The sequence below is a fragment of the Macadamia integrifolia genome, unplaced genomic scaffold, assembly GCF_013358625.1.
Source record: "Macadamia integrifolia cultivar HAES 741 unplaced genomic scaffold, SCU_Mint_v3 scaffold462, whole genome shotgun sequence".
Classification (NCBI taxonomy): Eukaryota; Viridiplantae; Streptophyta; class Magnoliopsida; order Proteales; family Proteaceae; genus Macadamia; species Macadamia integrifolia.
Window position 1 is genome coordinate 420,167 of NW_024870460.1, and position 18,948 is coordinate 439,114.

The window sequence follows — 18,948 nt, forward strand, 5'->3', positions numbered from 1 at the left end:
AAGAAAAGAGAGAAAAAAAAATAATCATACGAACTACGAAGAAGGCAGAAGCAGGGAGAAGAAAGAAGAAAAGAGAAAAAAAAAATAATCATACGAACTACGAAGAAGGAAGAAGCAGGGAGAAGAAAGAAGAAAAGAGAAAAAAAAGCGCACAAAGCAGAAATAAAAAATATAAACTAAAACATACCTGGAGATGTCGAAGGACACTTCGTTGGAGGTTGCCGGAGGTCGCCGAAGGCTGTCGAAGGAGAAGGAGAAGCCGCCGGAGAAGAATCAAAGGAGGCGGCTGCTGCGGCTCACCGTCGGTTAGTTTGGGGTTTTACGATTTGGAGCGAAGACTGAGAGATGAAAGCACTTCGTCGGAGATCGCCGGAGGTCGCCGGATGTCGCCGAAGGCTGTCGGAGGAGAAGGAGAAGTCGCCGGAGAAAGGATCGTCGGGGGCCTTGGGGGTTTGCGATTTGGAGGGCAAAGTCGTAGACTGAGAGAGAATGAGAGGTGCGATTTTTACTGATTTTGGTTTTATTTTATTTATTTATTTATTTTTTTTATGGTAAGGATTTTTATTTTTTATATGGTTTTTGATCCAATGCATCACATGTGCATTAGACTTTATACACCTCCCAATGAGAATATGTAATTTGGAATCTTCATCAAGCAACTTTAAAATTTGTGTAAAAAAAAAATTGATCCAATGAATCACATGTGCATCAGACCTTATACTCCTCCCAATTAGAATATGTAATTTGGAATCTTCATCAAGCAATTTTAAAATTTGTTTAAAAAAAAAAATTAATCCAATGCATCACATGTGCATCAGACCTTATACACCTCCCAATTAGAATATGTAATTTGGAATTTTTATCAAGCAATTTTAAAATTTGTTTAAAAAAAAAAAAATAGTAATCGATGACCTGGTCCGGATATGGTAAGGTGCGTCAACACTTGCATTACAGGACAACATATTCCGACGTATGGTGGTATAAAGTTCTAATTCACGGTAACTTTATAGGAAGAAGCAGATCAAATCGCCTGACGGACCTATTTTCAAATGTTTCCAGTAATTATGATAGATTGAAGATATACGTGGATAAGAAAAATATACGACAAGAAGCATTTAGTTGTCGCTCCTGCGGATGTGATAATGTGTTTTAAAAAAAAAAAATTCGATCCAATGCATCACATGTGCATCAAAACTTATACACCTGCCAATGAGAAAATGTAATTTGGAATCTTCATCAAAACAATTTTAAATTTTACTTTTAAAATAGTGAGTACATAAGGTGTCATAAGGCGTCACCTTTCACACTTCTCATAAGTCGGTGGGCTGCCATACTACCAATGGACCGCATCAGCGCCTAGGCGTTGGTAAGGCGACCAGGGCGACGCCTTACCAGCGCCTTAAAAACTATGATCTATCCTTAAGGTCTTCACTTGGCTTCTTCACTTGAATCTTCCACTCCTTGGCACTTCATCTTCTTTTTTTCTTGCTCGCAATTCTATGTCTTTGAGCTTCATGTTTTGTCTTCTTGAAGCTTGAATTCTTGGAATTTGACATGCAAGCATTTGCTTTCAAGATATCTTCTTACACTAAGCATCGCTTAACAATCGTGGTTAAAGCCACTATTTGTTTGTTATCATCAAAACACATTTTGGAGTGTGGGCATGTTCCCAACATTTCTCGTGTGCATTAGCTATTAGTTTCTTGGCTAATTTATGATGTTTTGGAAATCGTATCCTTGGATAGAAAGGTTAATTACAAAAAGTTTGTAGTAGGGCCAGTTTCATATCTGGAACAAATCATCTTCTGCCACAACAGCTTTCCCCCTATTTGCTGTCTCATTGTGTGTGGGGAAGATCATCTTTGGGTTATTTTTGTGAGATATGGCATCTTATCTATTTACAAATTACTATTTAGATGCTTCTTCCTCTTTTATAGAAGTTGCAAAGAGGCAGCAAAGAGGGTAACAATTGGCAATGCCCGCTCCATATTCGATTACTTTATGCTATGTTCTGAAATAATGCGATTCCAGTGTTGAGGTTTTGCAATTTTATTCTATTTGTTATGTTAGTTTGTTCAGTTTAATTGGGTTCTGTCCTTTTTTCTTGGTTTGCTGAATTTCGTTATGATTCATGTTTTCTTCATTTCAAAGTTTAGAAGTCTTAAAACTAATCAAATTGATCTGGAACTTGCTAGATTCTTCTGGGCTAAAGTGAGTCCTTGGTAAAAGAACCTGGCCATCTTTGGCTTTAGATACTTCAAATGTGGTATCTTTTGGTTTGAAAGAGTTCTCTCCATTATAGCTCAGTCAGGGATGTTAATTGCAGAAGGAACGAAGAATACTTTTCATTCCTTTGGGTGTCTGCCCACTACCTTAATGCTTGTAATGGATCAAGATTTTCATGAAACTCTTTGACTGTCTCACCCTTCTTTTGATTGTGACTCACTGATGTCATCTGCTGTACTATTTTTAATTCTTAATGGAATGGAATTTGATCGCTTTGAATACACTGCCTTCTTTTGGTAGTCATTGTTCACTGTCCTATGTCTCAATGGACTAGTAGCAGCTAGCCAACTACTTGGAGTATAGGTTCTGATTCTTAGCAATATCTTTTGTGAAACTCTTTGCCTGGCTTAGGTCTTTATTGGCTGTTGCTGCTTTCTCTACTAGTCCCTGATGATGTAGACATTCTTGGACTTTCATTTTGGCAACAAATGATAGCCAATTTCGTCCTTGTTCTTCAGTTTGCTTAGATTGTTTTTATTAACAGATATAGAATAAGGCAAACTGGGCAGAAAGTGATTTCACATAGAACACTTTGAGAAGGGACGTACTGAACTAGCACAAGAAATATGTGATAATGGCGCTTAATCAGATAAACCTAAGCTAATCTGGGCAGACCTTGCTTTTTGGTACCTCTATCCACATTTTGCAGCTAAGCACATGCGTGAGAGTTAAGTGAGTTGAGCCATATATTGATATGCACTTGGTTTTTGTAACTAAGTCAATGGCTTGGGCACGTTGGTCAGTAAGTGCACTCCTTGGCCAGGAATTGGGGGAGGAGTGGAGGGGGTTAGTCCCACATTGATCAGGTAGTGTGCAGCTGCTGGGCTTATGACCTTGGAAAGGCTTCTCCACCTTGAAGCTTGGGCTTTTGGGTTGGGCATCATTAACTGGTATCAGTGTGGGTTGTCCGTGCACCGACCATGTGGGGGCCCTTGGCCCAAAGCTGGAGTAGTTGATGCAGTGAGTGCACTCCATGGCCATGAATGTGAGGGGTTTTAGTCCCACATTGGTCAGGTAATATGCCGTTGCTGCACTTATGAACTTGGAGGGCCTCTCCACCTTGAAGCTCAGGCTTGTGGGTTGGATTTCATTAACATGTGGGAGGTATCGCTACTAGGCTCTTGCACTTTGTGGCTCTGCCTTATTTTTAATACAGATCCATTTGTTTAAAAAACAGGATTGCTGGGACAATTCCGACTTGCTACGTGCCATGTGTTTATCAAAGCATGCAATGAGTAGCGCTGGGTTCTGTCTTAAGAAGCTTTCTGTGTTTGTCTTGGTTTAGTACTTAATCTTTGTTTGTGGATCAAAAACTGTAGTTGGGTTCACTTTATCCTCATGTTGCATGGGTGTTCATGATGAAAATATGAAACCTTTTAAGGGAATCTCTTCAAATATGTATGGGGAAGCATTCAACGCACTGTTATGGACTGTGGCATTAGGATCCTGGGATATAAATTTTCCTAAATGCCATGTCTATACATATGCTGCTCATTCATTCTTTTGGCAATTGTTTGGCTCATAATTTTTTGTTAATATGAAGCCGCTGTTACTTAAGGGGTACGACAGTAAAATAATGAGGTAGCACAGAGTTCTATTGCTCATTTAAAAAAAAACTCCTAGATTTGGTTGTTAAAAATCCTGCAAGTCAGAAAAAATTGGTGTACCAGTATGAATCAGATCCCCTTTTCACCTTCATCTCTCCATTCATAGGCTAGGGGCACTTCTTCTTATTGAAAAGACCAACTGTCACCTCATTTGACCCATAAGGAGTTCTGCACCTTTGTTGTACTTATTGATTTTGATCTGATTCTTTTCCTTTAGCCATCATTGCACCATTTGTAAGTATGTGTACATATCAACCTTGTAGCTATGTTTAGGCAATCAAGAACCACTGCTATACATGATATACACAAACAGCAGCCTCTATACATGGGGTTACACACATGAATCTTTCTCAACCAAACTTAATTGAGAAAGACCTGTTGTAAATGTGTACGTATCAACCTTATAGATATGTTAGGCATATCAAGAATCCCCTGCTATACAGAGTATATACACAAACAACAGCTATAGATGCGGGGAGGGGTCTCCTCCTCAACCAAAATTCCAGGCCCCTGGGGAGGTTATTGACATCAAGAATGGTTTCCAAAGCCCCTGTTGGGTCCTGTACTTAATTGTACAATCAACATGATAAGGGCATTTCTGTCATTTTAGAAATTGTGGCATGCTCCACAGTTGAGTCTGGCATATAAGAATCCTTGGTGAATGATGACTCAAAAAGTGACAACATTTTAAGGGCAGTTAGTCAGGTTAAGATCTGACAATGGGACACTGTCTGCAAGTAACTGTACTACTGAGTCCCCACATGATCTTTGATTCTGATTTTGGATGAGGACCTATAGCAGTTTCTGTCATGGTTTTTCTAGTTAGAACTTTATTTGCGATCCAATTGAGCCCTTTATTTTATTTTTCGCTACACCATTTAAGTCTGTTTGTGATTTCTAATGAATTTGATTCCTCAGCACTTTTTAGTACTTTAATAGACAATTATCTTGTACATAAACACATTCTCTAGTTATTACATGTTAGTATCCTAATTTGACAAGCTGTAGCTGGATTTTGCCTGAATTGTCAAAACCCAGACCAACGTAGTTTTGATCCAAATGAAGACTGTTAAATCCATATTTTTAGGAAAGATTTCATTTCGGTGACCTTGCTAAATCTTGGACGAACATGAATGGTCCAATGGGTCGGAGAAACCATCGACACCTATATGCACCACTAGTATATGTAATCATATTCAAAAGATTAGCTGGTCTTGCAACTGAGTGCAATTTGTGAGTGACATGGTATTGGATGTACTCTTCTAGACTCTCACTGCTCCATTACGGATGAGGAGGGTGAGCTGATATCTTATTTATTTTAAGATGTGCGGTTATGCATGAATTATGAAACCCACCTCCACCATAGATGTTTTGAATATCCAGAGAAGTCATATATTGAGTTTTTATGGGAATCAGGAACTATTTTGTCACTGAAATGCATGATATTGGAGTTCAAGTTTTATTTATTTATTTTTAATTTTTTTTCTGGGTTCATAGCATCGAACATTTGCAAACCCAATGCACCCCAAGAAATAATGAACATAGGGTATTTTTTTTATTTTATGTATGAGTTTAGGACTATGTCAAATGAACCAATGTCAAGTATCTGCAATACAAGCACACACTTATTGTTTTGCCCTCTCACTTGTCCTAAGATCCATCATTTTCCTCCTTTTTTTACTAAAACCCTTTCGGAAGCTACCTAACTTGGTCTTTGTTTTCCTTTTGCTCTGCACTGTGGTCAAAGACTTGCATTGATCATATTTAAGAAAAGTTTGAGAGACCAGTGGAATTTTTTTCAACTTAAACTTAAGAGCATCTGGTAATAATTGGCTGGACTTCGTGATCTTCTTTGACCTGGAAGAGTCACCTAAAATGCCGGTTGTTGTCAGACTATTTTAATATATTTTCATCGGGCTTTCTTTATATCTTCTTCTTCATTTTGTCCCCCCCCCCTCTTAAATTTTTAGGAAAATGGTGTTTGCCGTCCTTGACTCCTGTAATAAGCTTATGTTGTCTGAAAAAATTATGAATTGTTTTGTTTGATGGCTAGATAAATTTCTGATAACATTGTCTTTTTCCCTTTTCTTCCCTGGCTTTTTATCTTATTACTGTCAATTTGATGACAGATATGCAAGCAATATGGAAAACAACAAGCGAGTTGACCTCTTTGATGGGCCTGGGGGTGATGAAGAGAATGTTCTATTGGCTTCTTGTAAGCATGCAGTTTTCTTTTTCATTATCTATGGTCGTCCAATATTTCTCCTAATTTAGGATTTGTAGAGTGGAACCATTGAAATGGTTGTCATATACATCACTCCCTGCATGAGTATGATGTACATAGAGTAATGAGTGCAATCTTTGGACATTTGCTGGAGTAACACTATGGAAGATGAATAGGAGGTTAGAAGGCAATATAGATTTATGGCAGGATGAGCAATGATCTATAAGGAAACTGATGGGCCCCTATTTAATCTTCGATCAGCTTGCTCACTAGTATACTTGCTTGTCTTCCCAAGAAAATTGAGCAAGCTATAGGGTGAACAAATAGTAAATATTCATTAGGAACAGGAGGAGGAGGACGAGTGAAGTTCCTTGATCTGAAAACACAGCTAGTAAATAAGATGGTTATTTAAACCATCCTCTTTTTTTCACTATGTACCTTAAAATACTGGTTTGTTCCGTAGGACTGGAGCACAGAAAAGACATGGAGCATCTAAAGGAAACAGTGCACTACAGCTAAATAGCTTTGTACTGCTTCACACTTGTAGATATTTGAAGCTAGAGGTGGTGGTGTGCTGCATAAGAGGTCAATACCATACTAAATTAAGCATCTTCTGTGGGAACAAATTGTGCTGTACCCAAAGATTCTGTAAATTTTGAATTAAAGGAAAATCTGACTGGATATTCTGAATTGCACTCAAAAGTCCTGTAAAATTAATGCCCATTGTGCTATGAAGATACTTCATGAGGAGTAGCATGATGTTATTGCTAGAAGGCTTAGGCTCCGTTTGGTATCGTTTCTGTTCCAGAAACTCCGTTTCGTGTCAGAAACGGAAATTTCAGTTTCTGTGTCAAAACGTCGTTTTTAAACGATTTAGGGCTGTTTGGTGAATCTGTTTCTAGAACAGTTTCAGAACCAAGAAACGACAGTTCTGCCGTTTGGTAATGCTTGTTTCAGAAACGGGTTTTTTTTTTCTCTCTTTTCTTTTCTTTTAAGTCAATAATTACAACAATAACACTAAAATACTATAAGCATATAAATTCTTTTGGGACAATAAAATATTACAGCCCAATTAAAAAAAACATGGTTTCCAAATGATGAATAAAATACAGTATTAACAATTCCTAGGTGCAAGTTAACTATTACATAATTCCCCAAATTTTCACTTTTTTCCCAAGTCTAAAAACTTGAATGTATGGAGGATGTCTTTCATCTTATTTGTTTGGTCCTCTAATCCTTTAAGTGTCCCTTCCAGATATCCTTTCATGTACTCATTCGAAATGGAAGGTGGTCTGGATGATGTTGATGTTGAGCTTGAGCTTTCTGAACATAATGTATGTTGTATGGTAGAGATATGTGTTTCATCTTTCAACCATACAAACATACCACATCCACGGTTATCAGCCTATATCAAATAATAGTAGATGTGATTAGGGTCGTTGAAATTTAACATCGAATGAAACAAAAATCATAAATTATCTATAGGTATAGGTCAATCGTAGAAATAAATTACCCCAGTTGAATTTGGGCAACATATAAAATACTGTCCCTTGTTTGGACCTTTCGTCGCAGTTCGTACTTTGCATTGGCCTTTACCACATCTACATAGATGTAGTTGATCCACCCACATGAAAAAATTACATGAATCTTCACACTTGAAAAATTCTCTTCCAATATTTTTACCCGACTTGGTTGTATATTTACCACAACTCTTCCCACAAATTTCACAAGTTGCTATCATGAGTGGGGGCATAGAAGAAGTCATCTGTAACAGAAATTTAAATATCAAAAAAATTAACATAGCATCCAAATATATGACATTCATAATAATATATCAACTTGTCCCATATATATAAATGTATCATAAAACAAGTACTACGTGTGTTGAAACATCAATTTAGGTTTTCAGTTTTGGCAAAATAGTTATCGGTTTTAGTTTTCAACTAGTTCTGGCATCCTTTGCTGCCTAGCCATTGCATTTGTAATTCTTAGCCTAGTGGCATTCATCTCTTTTGCCCGATTTCGTTGACTTGATTGTATTGTAGAATGATCAACGAAATCTTCATGTGGCAGATTCAAGTCATCTTCTGCAACTTTTAAATCATCGCTCATCCCCACGAATTCTGCATCAGCAATATGCTCTTCTCGAATATAATTGTGTAGCCCACAACATGCCAGTACGATTGATGCCTGAGCTTCCACTGGGAACTGATGCATTAGCCTTAAAATTTTAAATTTGTTCTTCAATACCCCAAATGTGCGTTCAATGACATTCCGAAGTGATGAATGCCTATAATTGAACAACTCTTTCGCTGTTCTTGGGGATCTTCTACGCCCTTTATAGTCCGGTAGATGGTATCTCTCACCCCTAAATGGTGTCAAAAATCCAGATTGGCTAGCATACCCAGAGTCGACAACATAATACTTTCCTACAGACAAAAAATAATATATATTATTACATATACACTCAAATGAAAATCTAATATAATAGTATAAAGTTAATACCTGGAGGTGGATGTGGAAAACTCAATCGAGGATCACTTCTTGCCTGTTCAAGTACTCGACAGTCATTTGCACTACCTTCCCATCCCGCATACACATGTGAATCGCATGTCAAATGAACATGCACACATCACATTTTGAGTTGTGATCCCCTTCCGATTCCTATATCGAATTTGATCCTCTCTTGGAACTACCGCATGGATATGAGTACCATCTATGGCGCCAATACAATGCTATGACATATATTGACAATTAAATGGCCAGTACATATAAGAATATAAACATTCATATATTTAATTACAAACATGTATCATATTAACATATTTACCTTGAAAAAAGGATAGTATTTTGGGTTCTGTGCAATCTCTATCGGTATCATATTGACGTCTGGCGGTCTGATTTTCTCCTTAGCCAGGCGTTGCATTGCAATCAAGACAACATTGAATGTTCGACTAACTGTTTCTCCTGAGTGGTTGAAATGATTTTGGGTGTCCCTATTACTTGAACCCTTCCCAACAATCCATAGGAACATTCCAAGCTGTTCATCCACTCGGATGTTGGTCGTATCTTTCAACCACCCCCTATGTCTAACATAGTCACATAGGTTAAGGAAGACATGACGTTCCATCCTAAACTCTTCATAGCATCTGTTGGCATGCCCATTCAATACCTCATGCATCATGACAGCACCTGGAAATACACTATCCCTACATGGTTCTCGAATATATACAACCTCACTCAATAATTCCATTCCCATGTGAATGATCGTATCTTCTTCATCACTAGAAGTTTCACATAATGCATTTGACATAACTGCAATAAATAAACAATTACTACACAATTGGAAACAAATAACTGTAAAACATAACACGATGACACATCGTCTCAACCCAAAACACATGTTCAACATTACACACATCAATAATAGAAAAAAAAAACAAAAGAAATAAAAGCCAAGTCATGCAATGTATCTCCAAAAGTAAAATTACACACATCAAAAGTAGAGTCTCGAATCCAAAATTATCAAAAGTAGCATTCAAACACAACCTCAACTACTCCAAGCCATCTAAAAGCCAAGTCTTCTTCACAGGCTCTGCACAGACAAACAACTCCCTCCAACTAGGATCAGTACACATACGACTGGTGGCCTTCAAATATATCTCCTTTGATATATCCGGTATGGAGGATATCACCGCCTCACATGCACTCACACTGAAATCTCGAGGACAAGATGCACCTACCCCACCACGAACAGGAGATGTAACAGAAGTACTGGATGCTTTCTCAATTTTCATGGATAAATACTTCCCATACAAGTCCTTCACGTGGCTATCTCCCTTATTGGCGCTCTTTTTTCTTCGTCCCGTAGGTGTCCTATCAAGACTTCGTTTTGTGGTGGTCTGAGTTGGAGTATGAGTATCCTCATGAAAGGGGTCAGTCATGCTTATATGCACCGGGGTACTGGGGGAGTGAGAGACTTGCTCAATATCAACTGTATTAACAGCTTCGATGCCATCCAAATCTTGAGCACTATCAACCCCTAAGTTACCTCTAGCATATGCATCCCCAAATACCATGCTCAAATCTGGCCAATTGTTTAGTCCATACTTCTTGTATTTCAACCAACCTGGATTTGCCTGCATAAGCAGTAATTGTATCACTTAGATGTACTACTCATTGTAATCTAATTTTTAAATAATTCAACTAGCTAGTGAAATCTATTGTACCTGTATTGCCCTATCCCATACGGACTCATCATCAATTGTGACTGCTTTTGTCATTGAGTTCCACCCAAATCCAGTTGTGTCAAGCAGTCTCTTGAACTGTTGATACTCTTGTTTCAACTTGTTCATCTTATTGCGTAACTGTTCTCTCCCAACTGGACGATTTAAAGCCTGTTGAAATTGCTTTGTAATGTTCTCCCATCCAGTTTTGTTAAATGAATTACCGGATTTGTGACCATTTTTTACAGCTTCTTTCATTGCTTCAATGAAAACAGTGGTCTCAAATTCTGACCACTTAACGGCAGGGATACTACTTCCAGACATAATAGCTAGACATTATAAGTTAGTGCAAAAGTTAGCATACTGGGAACCAAGCAGAGTTTAAAGCCACAGATTATTCACATGAAAAGCATCGGGGACAGTTTTAATGAATACGCATAAAGACATTTGAGGTTAGCAAAATTAATGGTAAAACATAACAACCAAACACAAAATGAAATAAGATTAGGGAATACATAGCAATTAACCTTGAAACTTGGGAAATGTTTGAAGAGCCATGCTGACACTCTAAAAATTGAATATACTACCACCAAAAAATATTGTAATGTAAGTAAATTTTAAGAGATGGAAGTTGTCACTGGTCCTTGATACACAATTTATGAAAAACCCCAAACAAGAAAAATGCAAAAAAGAAAATTATGGTAATGCTGTGTTTTCACAGTCACTTTGCTGCAGGAGTGATAGTTTTGGTTGGCCATAATATTTTAAATGTTAAACTGTAGGGCTGCATTTAAATTTCCAGATGCAACCTTAGGTAGACCCACGCAATCAGAAGTTTATTGAATTTCTTCAGTTCTGGAAAGACCATTCTAAACCTAAGAACACCAAGTCCCTGGGGTTAAAAAATCCAAGACCAATAAACTAGATGAGACTTTGATGAGTAGACCTATACCTTTCAAAGGAAGTCCAGCAGAATATTCTAAAAATTGATTTGCCATCGAGATGGACTTGGATAAAGATGAAAAATGAGTGAGGATGCTTGCAACTGCTGACTCTTTTAGAATAAGCTTACCCGTTTAAAGATTTTACCAATGTTTCCCAAAATCCATCTTCTCTCTTACTTGTTTCTATCACTGGCTCCTAAGAATTCCAATTTATAAGATGTATGGAAAACATGTCCCAGGCAAACCAAGGAGCTTATTCCCAATCTATAGGGCAGACAAAAAGCCAATTCTGCCAAGTTTATCACCTTAACCACCACACACACGGTATCCTGGAGAAATTAAACCCAAGCCAAAACAGCCTCAGAAAATCAAAAGTACATCACCAAAGCACTCCATAAAACATGGTGCATCATTTGCAGAATAAAGGTGAGATACGGACACTAGTTCAGTCATAGAAAACCTTCCAAAAGACCTTCCTCCGCAGCTCTAGTAATCATCCTTCCAAGGCCTCATGATCAAAATGAACAAAATTAAAAAGAAAATAGTGTATTCCATTGCCATAAACCCCTTAAGCTCAGAAAGATACATTTATGATTTCCATTTATGATTATAGAAATCAGAACCAACAAGCAAAATGCTTCCATCCAATCTCTAGTAACACTGTTATACGCTTACCCTTTTCAATTTTATTAATTCCTTCTTTCCACAACTGCAACTGTTCCTTTTTTCTTTTACAACTAACAAATTTTGTTATGAAGAGAAAGCATAAGACAATAAATAAGAGTTTGTATATGAAATGACTGCCCACCAATGAATAGCATTCACCAACTGATCAGCAAAATTGAAAGAAAAAAAAAGGGCCAAAACCCCGGACTAAAGAACATGGGTAATATAGAAGGGAGATTCTTTATCTCATCTTACTCATCATCTAGGAAATAGCCATAACTCTAATGAAATGAGAAACAAGTTTTGAGAATAAGAACATGCAGTCATGCACAATCCTTCAATTCAGATGCTTAGGAGATTGCCCTGAAGGGTATAAAAAAAATCTATGGGTTACGAATGTGCTTAAAGGAAATGGCATTCTAATTTAATTGGAGAGATCTAAACTTATAGTGCTTAAAATGCTTCCCCAAAAAATGAACATTTAATCAATCCAGAAATCAAGACAAACAAAATCCTATATGCTATACTTTATTAACCATTCATCTCACTAATATACTGCACATGTTTCAAGGTTAGACAACAACAAGAAACAATATACTTAAAGAGAATATAAAAATGGGTAGTATAAGGTGATTTTCTACTGTTTCTTTTTATTTACAACTGATTTTAAAAAGCTCTATACACAGTTACAATAGATTTGGCTCATGCATTTGTACAAACACTGGAGTGCAGGCACAACAAAGTATTTTACTCCACATGCCAAATTCATTAAACTGAACTATTGTTAAGGGACCTATGATGAAAGTAGAGGAGCACTAATAAAAGTTGATGCCATCTATCAAAGAATCTCAAATTGGTTAGAGAAGAAGTCAAGAGGTGAGACTCTTACATAATTTTTAAGTTTCAAAACCAAAAATTCCCCCCAACTTATCAAAGAGTCATCCAATAACTCTATAGCCTAAACTAGACCCAACCAAGCTCAAATCAAAAACAGAAACAACCAAACCAGACTTGATCCAGGAATAAATCAAAACCAAAATTCAAAAATACCTATAACAACCCAAGAGAGGAGAAATTCAAATAGAATAAAACTGAACATCTAATTACTACTTCCAAAGCACCTTATGCTATATTGACCATGATCTTTGGTCTGAAGTGGCCAACTTCCTAATTCTAGCCTTGAAATGTGTACATGATCCCATCTGTAGAACTAAACCCTCAGGCTAACATATTGAGGGCTAATCCGGAAATTTTCTCACAAGGAAGTGTAAATTGAGCAATATATACAGGTTCAAGAAAACTAGAAAACCATATAGCTTTACCACATTCAAGAAGCAACCTAGGAAAAGTTTGCAATCTGACAGTATAAGTCTAGCATAATGTCCACACAAACCCAAAATTCAAACATTGGGAAGAGACCCAAAGTAAAGTTAAAGAGTTGTTAATCAGACCTGCATTGTTAATTCATAGTAAACAGTAATGTACACATTCATCTGGGCACAGACACAAGAGAGAGTATTCTGCTTAGAACTTTCGTTACCTTCGGAAGTGGCACTCAAGGTTTATTTACAGATTAATTAATCAAGTCTTCAATACACAACTTCCAGAGTAAACATAAAAACAAGAATGCACATTTCAATTGGTGAAGATTCTGTACAAGCTGAAATGAAAATTGGAAGAATTGAAATTTAACAAACTTACAACAACACTGTGATAGATGAAACTAGGTACCACAAGAGGTGTATGGATTCAGGAAGCAAAGGAGAAGAAGAAGAAATAGAAGAGAAGAAGACGAAATAGAAGAGAAGAAGAAGACGTTACCTCTCTGTATAGGTGGTCTAGAAAAACCCTAAAATTTGTCCCAATACCTGCTCTGTGATTACAATAGATGAAGAAGAAGGAGAAGAGGTTAGAATACAAGAAGAAAGAGGTTAAAAGAGATGAAAAAGAAGAAGGAGAAGAAGAGCTGAAATCGAAGTTACCTGCAGAGGAGATTTCACAAGGGGGCGAGCTCCTGTTTCTTCTTCTCTCCTCTCTCTGTGCGAGTTCCAAACTATATTCGAAACCAGAACTTTGTTAAGCTAATCGATCTCTGTCTCTGGTAGAAAAGAAAAAATGAAGAAGAAGAAGGAGAAAAAAACCCCTAAATTTCACACAAACCCTCTCTGTGGTTACAATAGATGATGAAGAAGAAGAGGTTGAATAGAAGAAGAAAAGAAGAAATGAAGAAGAAGAAGGAGAAGAAGGAGAAGGAGGAGAGGCGAACCTGAGGTGAAGATTTCTCGTACACAGTTTTAGCTGAGCTCTCTCTTCTTTCCTCTCTGCTCTCCTCTCTCTATCGCGGACAATCGGGAACGAAAGTTTCTCCCTATATTAATTTGGAACGAAACGTGGCCGACGGAACAGCCTCCGAGCGTTTCGTCAAATTGGGCCATTTTCGTTTCTTACCACATTGACAGTTTCGAAAAAACTGAAATGGAGCCTAAACATACCAAACGGTTTTCAGCATTTTTTCGTTCCATTAACACGAAAAAACGCTAGAAACGTTTTTTATGAACTATACCAAACGGGCTCTTAGTATCATGTTGATTGCGATTAGGCACATGATATACTCAGATACATCATCAAAACTTTCAGCATATAAAAATCAGCTTCAGTTTGAATAATTGGACAGAAAAGCACCATATTCAGGAAACAAGATGAATTCTTATTTAATAATAAGAAGGGTGCATTGGAAATTAATATATGCTAGCAAAAAATCTATGCTTCCTTCTGATGTTTATGAAAATTTTCCTTGTTAACCAATATATTTTTTCCAGTTTATGGATGTTGACATCATGCTCATTTCAATTATTTCTGAAGCTGTCTATTTGTTTTTCAGCTATGTCCAATCAACAGTTAATAGATAGAGGCAACCATATGATGGATGATACTGATCAGGCCATTGAGCGCTCAAAGCAGGTCAGGCCCCTCGTCCTTCTTGTTGTATGTTTTGCACTAAGGTACTTAAGAGAAGGATGCTGGTGCTGGTCATTATTTGATGATTTGGGATGACCCATACACGGAGTCCTTTATTCTTGTGGTTGAAACTATGGTCATTTGGATATTATTTGGGAAATTTTCTAAATACAACTGCATAGGCTCCTTGTAGCAGTCTTCTTTCTTCTTCATGCAGCCATTAATCTTTATTTATTCATTTGTTTTGTTTTACATTTTTTATATTGGTTGTTGTGGAATCCAGAACTATGTCAAGAACTGCAGGTTCTCTAACTCCATTGAAAGTGTTGAGTTTAGGGCCTAGTGCTAAACTCTAAAACCGATAGGGGCCTATAAGGGTATTTTGGGTCCCATCGGCCCCTATATTTTTGTGATGTGGCTTTTCTTGTAATTGGGCAATGGGGTTACTATTGTCTTTTACTTCCAGCATTATTTTAATATAAATAAAGGACTATAACCTACGATCAATCTATTCTGGTATGATCGCTCTTTTGGGAGTCTCTTTCGATTGCTCCTCTCTCTCTTCTCTGCTCTTTTCTTCTTCTCTTCTTCTCTTCCTTCCTCTATTTCTCTGTTTTGGTTACAGGTTTCTGGGATTGTAACATGGTATCAGAGCCTCTGTGATCAAGCCTAGGGTTTATACATTCCTCTCTGTTGACTTCATTCTTCCGCTAACCTCTCTGGTGTGCAGCTGCCTACTGCTGCGTTTGCTATAGCTTAAATCACATGGGTGTTAGATAATATCCCTTTACTCATTTTATTAATTGACCATTGAAGACTGATTTTTGACAGGGTTTTTTTCACCATGGTATGTAACCCTAAACCCTAAACCCTAAACCCTATAGGTGATTGTTTGTTTGGTGATGACTATGGAGAGATCAGGTCTTAATAATATGGCTCTGTAATAGAATCTCCCATTCTATGGTACTATATAGATCTGCTTATAGGTGGTTGTTTGTTTGCCTCTACATCAGCAATCCTTTCTCTTCTATATTTTTTTAGTTCCTCATGGTTGAGACCAAAACTACCACTGCTACATCTTCCTCGGACAATGTCAATGTCCAAATTACCTCTATCAAGCTCAAGGGAAGTTCAAATTACCTACTTTGGGCTCAGTATGTGAAAGTTTACCTTATGGCCAAGGATAAACTTCAGTATACTACTTCTGATCCTCCTTCAGCATCTGATAAGGGTTATAATGAATGGATGAAGGAGAATGCCTTGATTTTAATTTGGTTGTAGAATAGTATGGAACCAGATGTTGTTGCCAATGTCATGTTTCACTCTACTGCAAAGGGAGTATGGAACGATTTGAAGGAAACTTACTCTCAGGAGGAGAACATAACTCATATCTATGATATTTATGAGAAACTATTCCAGTTTCGCCAGTCTGACAGAACTCTTCAAGAGTATTATAGTGCTTTCAGGGGAATGGTTGAAGAACTCAATATTTTTCAACCCTTGACCATTAACATTGACAAATTAAAAGCTCAACATATTGAGTTCTTTGTTTCCAAATTCTTGGCTGGTTTGAATAATGATTTGAAAGCAGTGAAGGGCCATCTACTCGCAGGCAATACTGTTCCTACTCTGAATGACACTTATTCGCGACTGTGGCGTACTACTTCATCAACAAAACCTGATTAGTCTTCCAAAGACAATTCTGCCTCCCTTGCCAATTGTGGATGTGGTCGCGGTAGGGATAGTGGAGGAGGACGTGGGTCGGTTGGTCGAGGTTCTAGTGGGCAGCCGTCTGATCGTGCTTCTCACTAGTGCACTTACTGTGGAAAGCCTAACCATATTGTTGAGACTTGTTGGGCAAAACATAGTAAGCCCGAGTGGGCCACCTAGTTAGCCAATTATGTAGTGTTAGACGATGGTATTGACACAGGGTCTTCCATTGATACTAAACCGAGCCATTCATCAGGATATTTATCTACCAGCCTGCGCGATGACATCAATTAGTTGCTTCGGTGCTTGCACACTCTCGAGGCATCCTCTAATACATCTAAATGGTAGGTCTACATCCGCTGCCACCTTGGCTCATGCAGGTACCTCGGCCCTTTTTACCACTACCTCTACCCCCTGGATCATTGATTTAGGTGCTTTTGCCCATATGACTGGTAAGTCATCACTTTTTAAAACCTTTTTCTCTAGTACTAGTTCTACATTTGTTATTCTTGCCAACGATGCTTCCATACCGGTTCTCGGCTATGGTACTATATCACCCACATCCTCAATTTATCTTCTGTGCTACATGTTCCATAATTCCCATTAAGTCTTCTTTCTGTGAGCCAGTTAACTAGCTCATTAAATTGCTCAGTAACCTTCTTTCCCTCTTACTATGTTTTTCAGGATCTTCACACGAGGAAGAAGATTGGTGGAGGGCGTGAAAAAGATGGTTTATATTATCTCAATTGTGGTTTTCCTACTTCTTCTGTTGCTGCTACTGTTGTTGGGGATGTGACTCCTTTCCAATGGCACTGTAGTTTAGGACATTTATCTTTAGTTAGGTTAGAACTTTTATTTCCTAGTTTTAAGTCTGTGATTAGGTTAGAATGTGAGGCCTGTGAGTTGGAAAAACATCACCGTGTGTCGTTCCCATCTCGCTCTGTGTCTCATAGTTCGTCTTTATTTTCCTTAGTCCATTCTGATGTATGGGGTCCTTGCAGAGTTAGTAATAGATTTGATTTTCGTTATTTTGTGATTTTTGTGGATGATCATTCTCGCCTTACATGGCTTTACATGTTAAAAGACAGATATGAATTTTTATGTGTTTCAGCAATTCTATAATGAAATAGAAACTCAGTTTGGCATTTTGATTAAGATTTTTCGTTCTGATAATGCTTTAGAATATACTCAAAATGATATTTCTGATTTTTGTGCCAACCGTGGGATGATACATCAAACTATTTGCTCCTATACCCCACAGCAAAATGGGGTAGCAGTGCGCAAGAACTAGCATCTACTCGAGGTAGCCCATGCTATTATGATTCATATGTATGTTCCTAAGTATTTTTGATGTGATGGGGTTTTAACTGCATGTCACTTGATTAATCGCTTGCCATCTTCAGTGCTTTAAGATAGGTTCTCTTTTTTTATTATGTTCCCTACTTTGCCAAGTTTTTCTGTTCCTCCCCCAGTCTTTGGCTGTATGTGTTTTATGCATAATTTGTATGTACAAGTAGATAGCTGTCTCCTAGGTCTACCAAGTGCATTTTTTTGGGTTATTCACGTACTCAGAAAGGGTGTAAGTGCTATGACCCCATTATTCACAGGAAATATGTTAGTGCCGATGTGACCTTTGAAGGCACACCATTCTTTTCTCCTCAGGTGTCCCAGTCTGGTATGGAGTGTACTTCTCCATCTCCTCCACCCATTCCATCTCTCATACCCTTCCCTGATGTGCCCAGTGCCAGTGACTCACCTCCTCTATAGGTTTATCAGCGCAAGAAGAAGGTTGGACAACCAAGTGGAGAAACCAATACTCCAGATGATTCACTTTCTCCACTGCCGCATTTCTCTGGTGAAGCTCTTCCTTCGCTTGATGGCTTACCAATTGCTTAAAGGAAAAGTACACGTTCTTGCACTCAAAAATCTATGGTTGTGTATCCTATTGATAACTTTGTTTCCTTGTCTCATCTTCCCTCTCCCGTTCATGGTCTTGCCTTGTCACTTTCTACTGACCCTATTCCCCGCACCCATAATGATGCCCTAACTATTCCTGGATGGAAAGCCGCCATGGATGTAGAAATGGATGCTCTCTTGAGTCGTGGTACTTGGAGTCTGGTAGATTTACCTCTTGGTAAGGATTTGGTGAAGTGTCGCTGGGTGTACACTGTTAAGTATCACTCTGATGGCTCTGTTGAGCAGTTGAAAGCCCGTTTGGCTACCAAGGGGTATACTCAAACATATAGAGTTGATTATTTTTAGACTCTCCCCGGTTGCTAGACTAAACTCTGTTCGTCTACTTATTTCTCTTGTTGTCAACTTTGATT

General features: G+C 37.9%; 1 protein-coding gene and 1 long non-coding RNA gene across 3 annotated transcripts in view; one reads left to right on the forward strand and one right to left on the reverse strand.

The window, feature by feature from the left end:
- Positions 1–18,948, forward strand: part of LOC122068848 (novel plant SNARE 11-like) — a 43,184-nt gene that overhangs the window by 6,408 nt on the left and 17,828 nt on the right. For both annotated transcript variants that reach the window (XM_042632766.1, XM_042632767.1), the window contains exons 5-6: positions 6,023–6,108; positions 14,835–14,914. In XM_042632766.1, the coding sequence (XP_042488700.1) occupies positions 6,023–6,108; positions 14,835–14,914 (166 nt within the window). The remainder of the gene's footprint in view (positions 1–6,022; positions 6,109–14,834; positions 14,915–18,948) is intronic.
- LOC122068849 lies at positions 7,815–14,212 on the reverse strand. Its single transcript, XR_006137255.1, has 3 exons — positions 13,936–14,212; positions 13,775–13,826; positions 7,815–7,882 (listed from the first exon to the last, which is right to left on the reverse strand). It is a non-coding gene; the product is annotated as an uncharacterized LOC122068849 (long non-coding RNA).